Below are 9,225 nucleotides of genomic sequence, written 5' to 3' on the forward strand. Positions count from 1 at the left end.
AGGTTATGGAATGTGTTCCATACCAGAATATTTTCGTAAGACGTTTCATGTTATTAGATAAATGATATCATAGACAAATAATGCAAAGGTAGTAAACCCTTATTGATATATGCCTAAGACACAAGCACTTGACAGATCCTAAAGTTTATGGATAAAAAATCATATATTTGACTAGTATATTTGCAGTAGTTTTATTAACTTGGTCGATAAAAAATAATGTCAAGAAACCTGTTTTTTTTTTTAGATGTAAGACCACACTAAAGCACTTATTAAATGGCGTATCTATCAAAGACTAACATAGCGACCATAATTTCGTTGTCAAAAATATTTAATTTTTATTATAATGTGGCGATCAAAGTAAATAAAATGGACACAGAATAATTTCAACAGTTACTGTAGTTGCAATGCCTGACGCTTTGAACGCTTAACGCATATAATATAACTATTTGCAACACCAACGTAACATGTACGTGGCCAGTCCTGGATGGGTGTGTACGCCTTATACACCCGTTTCCATTACATCAAGTATCAACAAATTTATAAATTTATCGGTAATTAATCACCGAATGATAATAATAATTCAGTAATTACAAATGCGATAAATTTAACCCTTCAACCACAAAATCAAGTACCAAATTTTGAATGAAGACAAAAATAGACGTTAAAAAGACTTGCTTATAGGATTACCACTGGAAGTCTTTCGTCAAATAAAAAAAATTATTTGTACCTAATTTTGGATCAGATACGATATTTTCAAATTAGAACTATTGGACCTGTATCGCACAAACAGAACCCGGTACCGTGCATTCTCCGAGTTCTGGAATTGTATGGACAGGACAGTGAATTAATGGAGCGCTATGCAAATAGATTAAAGGGGTTAAGTAACAACTACGTCTATAACGAGACATTATTAGAGCGGCAACTATAAGCTCGCTTAGCAATATCCTTTATTGATTTTTTATCGACCTAAAGCAAAAATAGCTGAACCTCATAGGAAGTCATTGTAATGGTATCACTAAATAACCTTTATTTAAATGTTTGTAGTCGACTAATCACATGAGCTAGCTCAGAGTGAGGAAATTAGGGCAAGTAGTGCTTACGATATTTTTTTAATGGATGGTAATGAAATGGTAGTCCAGCCTACGCTATCGGTATACACTGGCGGGGGACCAGTGAGGATGAAAAAGGATGAGTAATGATAAAGAACTAGGTCAGTTAGCCCACCGTGACGAATTCAACGATAAATTATGAGTTTTCGAGAGGAACCGCATGGAGGTTGATCTGATAGGATATATTGATAGCAACGAGGACTACCCTCTCCATTATTAACAATCCCTTCCCCCTTGCTTACAAGGTTAAACCAAATAAATGTGATCGTCATAATTAAAAACATATAAGCCCTGATGAATGTCGCCATTTTACAAAATTGGAGAAACATTGATTAGATACATTCATATTCAGCTAAACATAACATTTGCAGAGATTGCAGTTAAGTACAAATAATATTTTAACAGCTGTTATATGAAGATCAGCAGATTATACTTACGACTGAAGAAACTAAGGAATGCATAAATATATGCAATAAATGAACCATAGCAATTCAAAGTATCAATATTTAAAATATGATGACCGTAAATTGTAAATGTACATTAAACGCTCAGTACAAAGATGTTATGGAGTAAATTTAATGTCTTTCTCCGTGAGCTATAAAGTTCTCGATGATGAAGAATAAGGAAACAAAATTGAACTGCCTCATGAATATAGGAATATTAACTGAAGTTGATCATAACATAAAAACTGTCAAATAAGCAATGATTATATGATAAAAACGGCTAAGTGAGAATTTGTGGAGACTATCGTAGCACAACCTTAACCTCGACGTCGCATCTTATGAATAAAATTCATTGAACATTAGGTAATTAATTTATATATTCAATTATATTGTATGCCGTTATGTAAAATAGTAGTGGAGTTCATAACAGTACAGTAAAACAAAATGGATTAATATCAATAAGATAACCACAATATATATGTTAACTATTACTATATGTCAACCAATACACAGTCCCAATTCAGCAAAAGCAATTATTCGATGGATGCAAATGAAGAGTACCAAATGAATTCGTAAAATAACAAACAATACCTACTAACGATGGAAATCGAACTAATATAATACTTTAAAAATATATATATATATATATCTGTACATTATTATCACACACATCTTGAGGAAGTCTATAAGTACCAGATTTTGTAGGTACTAAATAGACTTCCTCAAAATTCTTAAGGGTTTTTTTCTCTTGAAGGTTATTTATTGGTTGAGAACTAAAGTTTTTAACCATGAAAAAAAAAATATTAATATTAAATATATAAAAAAATATATTAATCTGACGAAAATGAATAAAAAAAATGTTTGAGAACTAAAAACCTCATACTTTTAGAGAAATAGAAACAAAAAAAACAAATGAACGAGATTTATGACTATGTGTTTGTTCTTTGTTATTAGTGTTTTTTTTAAATCAACTATATCCACGGAAAATAATTTTGCAAATATTACACTATTATATTATAATACTATAGGTCATCACCCGGCACATTCGCCTTATGCACGACACAAAATTTTGTTCGTTGACAGCGACTAAAGAGCACAGAATTTATGATTTTAATATAGGTAACCTACCTACAGACCAGGGGTTTAAAATTTTTCTATGTTCTATATTATTTTCCCCATTTCAGGGATGCCTAAAATAAGGCGAACTTGGTTTATGACGAAGATATCAGAATAGGGCGTATTATTATCATCTTGTATAATCTTTAAAATTTTGGAGTGACAGAGTTGTATCGAAATGATTAGGAATTATACTTTGGATTATATTAAAATAAAAGTATTATTTTTTGTTGGAACCTAATCATATTTCAATAATTAAAAAGTAAATTAATATTTTTTTTTAATAAATTAACTACTCATTTAAATTTGTCAGGTCAAAAAGTTAAGTCGTGCGTGAAAATTTCCACGTCATTATTTAGCACAATATTCACCAATAATTATCACAATACCATTTTGTTGAATTGTCACACCACAACTCAGAACTGAGCGTGCTACCAGTACCATTGCTAGCAATATATCCTGTCAGGTCGTTCTCCACACGGTCTCCGCTGGAAATCATCGTGTTGAAATTCTGGTATATTCATAACGATGAGCTAACTTGCTTTTTCATTCTCACTTATCAGTCCTCACTGGTATCTCGCCAGCGTATACCGTTAGCGCAGGCAGGCTTACCAATCCATTACATTTTATAAAAAAAAAAAAACTACTGTTTATTTGCTAAAAATGGGCCCTCGTTTCATTGATCACCCTTCACTGTTACTTAGCAGCATGTGTTATTACCAAAAGTTCGGATGAAGTTTTCGGAAGATTATCGACGTAGAAGTAGTAATACACATACATATATACAAATATAATTACAGGATATGCATAATTAAAATTAAATTAATGAGATGAATAAAATAAAATATCATTTTCAACTTTTATTTTTACAGATACATGTTTGCATATAAAAATTGCCTAGTGAGACTATCTAACAATTAGACCTAAGCAAAATACATACATAAAATTCATTTACTTAGGTACATTCTGGTGGAATTGAAAATATAAATTCAATATACCCTTTTTATATTTGTTAAATAAATACTTATATTATATATATAGTATAATTATTTAATTTCATTACAACATATAAATGAACTTTCTAATTATGAGAAATAAGTGTTAATAATAAAACAAAGATGTTGACATTAAAAAAATCAATTAAATTCACATGTACACATTGACAATTGCCACAGATAAGTGAATTATTATTAAAAAAATAAACCAGAGATATTTATAAAATTTTTGGTTACTACCTATGGCAAATTATCGGTAAATGTTAGATCGTGAGAATTATAGTACAATTCCCCCAGATGATTAATCTATAACAGAATCTCGTGCATTTTAATTAATTGTCTACATATGATTAAAAAGAATATATAAAAGTCTACTTTTTAAACAAATTGACTCTCTGTTACTCGCTCACTTCAATGCAAAAGAATACTTACTTTAATACCATTTTAGAACATTCAACCACTCAGAATTCAATAATCTTCAAGTTATGGCAATTTAACCTTCTATCTAAATTTATGTTGATTATTTAAAACATACAATATAAATTGCAATCTTTTAAAATATAAGTCGATACCATTAAGACAGTTTAATGCATGTATTTGATTGAACGAAAAAAGATTTAAAATAAAAAAAAAAAAACTTTTACATCGAATTTCACACATGTATAATCACCGCCAGGAAAGCATTTCAAAACTGATTTTATTTTAAATATTTATTAAGTTTATTATGCGACAATATCAACTGACAATTCCTTATGCATGAATTTAAAGAAAACGAGAATTCTTAATTCTAACTGTGATTTTGAAAGCTTGACCTAGCCTGAGTATGAGCATGTTAACAGCAAAAACAATATGCTTGCAGTCTATTAACAGGACATTGTTTACCTGCAAATAAAGATAAATTAATTATTAAGAATTTTACTTATTTAATAAAATTGTTGGGTCGTGTGGTCTCAGCAGAGAATAGTCCACGCCTTCCTTTCCCGTGAGTGTCTCTAAGTCTGACTGCAGTTGCCAATCCGCCTGCCAAGCGTGGCAATTACTGGTAAAACTCTCCACGGGGAAGCTTATGTTCAGCAGTACAGTTAAAGGTTATGATGAATAAAATGGTAACGATTGTCAGACTTTTAATTTGATACAGTAAACTGACATAAGCTAATGTCACTTTCAAAAATAATGTTACCACACTTAGTAGTGATGGCTTCATTTATTTAAAAACCAATATTTTTTACTAGCGTAAACATATTAAGTTATAATTCAATAAGTAATATATAACTATTACTATTTTATTACAACAAAAACAAAATAAGAAAAAATCTACCTATTTCGATATTTTTTTTATTTATGCCTATAAATAAAAAAATAATAATACAGCAATAACCTGCAACACTGGAACTGCATCGAATTAAAAGTCCGAATATGACGATATCTGTCATTGAGAGATATTTTAGAAAAAAATTATGTAAAGGGTCTTAATAATAGTATATTTATTTCCGCATCACAAAAAACTGCTGAACTAAATGGAATGCAGTTTCCACTGTTGTGTTCTTAAAGGTCTAATTGGCGTATGTTTTATCTACATATGCAATCTAGAGGTAGACAAAAAGTTAGTATTTGCTAAAAATAAACGCTTTGTGAGTTTTGGGCATGAGTGCCCCCAATAGGGAGGTTAAATATCCGTTACAATGAAACTAGAAAAAATATTTATAAATACAAACCGTTTTTTAGGAGTTTCCTCCTTGGCTTTTTTCTCGGCTTCTCGACGCTTCGCGGCTTCTTCCCGTTGTTGTCGGATGATAGCTAATCGCGCCAAGTCTGCTCGCGCCTGCTCTGTTTTGCCTTCCGCGTGTGCTTTCTGATACGCAGCAGCGGCCCGCTGACGTTCTATTTCTTCACGCTCACGTCTGTTGATATAGTTATAATATGCTTAGTCCAATTAGATAAACTCTAAACAGAAATACATATAAAATCAAATAAAGAAGCTTTACATGAAAAGACATAAAAACCGCTTTGAAACTTTTTTTAAATAAATGAAAAAAATATAAATGTGCATATAGTATGTATATAAGGAATAATATAGTAAGATGAACTTGTAAGTTTTTGTAAACTCTGGACAACAAAGGGTGTTGCCCTCTCTCATATATTGGATTATATTATCTGTGCTCACACAACTATCTTTTTTTGTTACAGGGAATATTGAATATAGAAATTATATATATGAAATGATATTCTGATATGAAATGATATGATATATATGATATGAAATGATATACATTGCCTATATGTAGGCAGAAATTAGTATGGATAATGTGTAAGCATAAGTAGGTGTCTTTTCATTACTTTTTTTCTCAACTATCCAGCATTCTCATATAACAAAAGAAGTGAGATGTAAAAATAAATCTCATTTAAATGAGCTTCGGACTTTATTTTAAATCAAAATCTACTTTCCTTTCTTAGCAGATCTATGTGAATGGAGTGAATTCCCTCTCCATGCTTAGAATACAAACAAAAAAAATGCTACACACTACTATGATACTACTGACACGAGTACTAGACATACATTTTCATGTGTACCAATGTCATCTGTGTAAAAGATATAGATTGTGCCATATTTGAATACATTATTTTAATATTAAAAAGATCTAACCTTGATAACTGAGGTTTCTCGCCTTCTCCTAAATTATCCAGATTAGATAATTTTTTATTTTTCTTTACTACACGGTTAGGATTTTCTACTTCGATGAGGCCTGAAACACCCTTTGCTTTTACAGGTGCCTGAAAACAACAAAAATTATTTAGTTAGTAATATAAGTTAATAATACTTTTAATTATTAAACTGTGTCTATTCAACAAATTTAACATAAAGCAGTAAAAAAAACACAAAATTAAAATTATCATGTAAAACAATGTTGATATAAAGAGAAGTAGACACTAGAAGGTAGCTATCAAGCATTTTTTTATAATAATAAAAAATATATTTACTAGTATATCTGTATTTGAATATAAAAACATTGTAATAAAATTTATATACTTTGGATTTATATAAAAGTACAATAAGAAATGTTTATGTACAAAATCATTTCGATTGTTGAGATTCTGTTATTATTTTGGAAGAAACAAATCACCTGTATATTGAGTTTGGGTGAACTGTAAGTTGAAAATAAAATTATTGTTAGCCATTTAAGGTCATTAGTTCTTATCTTAACTGGAGAAGTTTTTAAGTGATATTATTACAGTGTGGACAAGCAAATATGATCATAACAAAATGTACAGTTTGAATTATGGAATAGCAAATATATGCTTTAAACCAAATACTTCTGAAAAGGGAATTATCAATTTGCTTTTTTTTTTGTAAGGTGAAGTACAACCTAGTCTGTGTGAATGTTCCTATTCTAAGATTTAACAATACAATGACTGATGAAAACGTTAAACCTACTGATGCAAAATGCCCAGAACTGATAATATAAATACCCAATCAAGCTCACTATCTTCTACTGCATCCACTTTAACAAACACAAGAAAAAATTAGTCTATTTATGTAGAAGATGAAATTAGTAATTAAACTTTGCAAAAAGGTTTAATGCCTCTGGACAAATATAATATTATGATATTGAAAGATGATAAAAGTATTTTTGAAGAAAAACATTATCGACAGCACAATGTAAAATTGTGTTTTCAATGTAGCTTTCTAAAAAGTTTCTAGACACTGGCTTGTTCTTCTGTTAGTGGCTGTATGAAAATAACTACAACAGCAACAGGGGTTGGCTCTCAACATAACACCCTTACATCTGCACATATGGCTGGAAGTAGCCCTAGCTGCTATCCAACTAATGCATCTCGATCTATGGGGTAAATGACAGCTCTCTGTGTCAAGACTCTTTTAACAGTGAAGAAATAGCTGTTCATGTAATTCTGGAATGTGAAGCTGTGGTTTTTCAATGTTTTGAAATCCTCAGAACAATGAGGTCGTTCCATGAGGCCTGTGAAGATCCCAGGAAGCTTCTGTGTTTCTGGGTGGAGCTGAGCTGGCTTCACTAGCTACGACTCATACACACAACGGTCAAATGAGAGGCTAAGCTCGGAACAGAGTCCAATTTACATTACATTAAAAGTATTGAAAAAAAAAAAAAGTCATATGTTCATTAACATTTATGTAACTGCAAATACAAATTGTCTTGAAATTCTATTATAAATCACTTTTTACTTTACAACTGGGATTAAAAATATTTAATATGCTAATAATGAAACTTACATCATCCTCTGAGTCACTCTCTTCACTACCAGACCCAGACTTTTCTTCAGCTGATTCTTCTTCACTTGAACTATCACCTCCATGTTCTTTTCTCCATCTGAAAGATTTTCAATACAAAAACCTTGAAACATTTCCTAGTGTAACAAGTAGAGTAATTACATACAATTATTACAAAGGTTCGAAACAGGTGCATTTATATAAGAAATATTATTCTTATCACAATACTGAAAATAGAATTTATAATTCATGTAGTAAAATTTATTTTACGACTGGAGTGTAAGGGGTATTTTTTCAGTTGGTCATTTTATTTAATTATATTTAAATGTCGTACTTTTTTTTCAGTTCTTCTTGTTTCCGTTGTTCTTCTAACTCTTCTGGACTGGTGAACTTTCGGTTGCGTCCTTTGTGGTTAGTGTATTTACCTATAATACAAACACAAACGTTATTTCAACAGGTTATGAATAGGGGCGGGGGACATAAAGTAAAATTATCGATAATTTAGTACTGGTAATTTTTAAGATTTAATATTGGACTATAAATAGTTTGGTATTTTACACGTCACTATGATTATGATATAAATTGTAAATATAATGTATTACAAAGCACATTCCCATAACATTGGACGACATTGAGAAAAAAATTATAACATGTGAACAAAGAATTTACCTCGTGGCATCTTGAAATAGGTGTAGTCTACGATAAATACTAAATTTTAGAATTTTAATCGTTCGTATTTATTTTCTATCGGTAACAAAATCAGTAAATTATAACAAAAATTGACAAATTTGGCGTTGACGTTTAAACGGAAACGGAATTGTCTTTTATTTTTAATGATATTTCACAGTGTTGCCAATATTATTTGATTAGGATCATATAATTTATTGTGAATCTGTAGACGGTCCGCATCAAATAAGTATCAACCATCGTCTGATAGGTGGCGCAGTTGTATTCTGTATTTATAGATATTTTTTGTTTTAGAATACCTGAGAACAAGGACTAATATAACCAAAATCTTTATAGAAAAAGCAATACTATTGTTGCGTAATTAATTCATTATTATATAAATTCTGGGCTAGCCCATTAAAAAAGGTGCATATCTACTAGACATGTTTTGTACATCGTTAAAAGCTCAGCTTATATCGTGGGGTGGGTACTAAACGATTTTGGGGTGAATAAGGCTCAACTGAGCCCCTTTAAATATGCAAATGTTAATAATCTTAATTTTTGATATATATGTTTTATCTAATAAAAAATTGTGAGCGATCAGCAAGTATTGATGCTGTGTCTGTAGATCGATTTAGAAACTAAATGTA

At 30.4% G+C, this 9,225-nt stretch overlaps 1 protein-coding gene across 1 annotated transcript; it reads right to left on the minus strand.

The window, feature by feature from the left end:
- Positions 1 to 3,515: 3,515 nt before the first annotated feature.
- Positions 3,516 to 8,736, minus strand: LOC113511926 (28 kDa heat- and acid-stable phosphoprotein-like). The gene is made up of 6 exons (XM_026895656.3): positions 8,579 to 8,736; positions 8,244 to 8,334; positions 7,913 to 8,009; positions 6,308 to 6,435; positions 5,379 to 5,564; positions 3,516 to 4,545 (listed from the first exon to the last, which is right to left on the minus strand). Exons 1-6 carry the CDS (start codon positions 8,586 to 8,588, stop codon positions 4,542 to 4,544), a joined length of 516 nt encoding a protein of 171 aa, XP_026751457.1. The 5' UTR covers positions 8,589 to 8,736; the 3' UTR covers positions 3,516 to 4,541.
- Positions 8,737 to 9,225: the final 489 nt, after the last annotated feature.

Source organism: Galleria mellonella, unplaced genomic scaffold (assembly GCF_026898425.1).
Source record: "Galleria mellonella isolate WM207_F2 unplaced genomic scaffold, CSIRO_AGI_GalMel_v1 utg139, whole genome shotgun sequence".
Lineage (NCBI taxonomy): Eukaryota > Metazoa > Arthropoda > Insecta > Lepidoptera > Pyralidae > Galleria > Galleria mellonella.

What these genes read in the sequence shown, in the direction of transcription:
- LOC113511926 (XM_026895656.3), bottom strand. An exon ending in CAAGAAGAACTGAAAAAAAA is followed by an intron (nt 8,010 to 8,243) that starts GTACGACATTTA and finishes AAAATCTTTCAG; the next exon opens with ATGGAGAAAAGAACATGGAG. An exon ending in AGAGTGACTCAGAGGATGAT is followed by an intron (nt 6,436 to 7,912) that starts GTAAGTTTCATT and finishes TGTTGTTTTCAG; the next exon opens with GCACCTGTAAAAGCAAAGGG.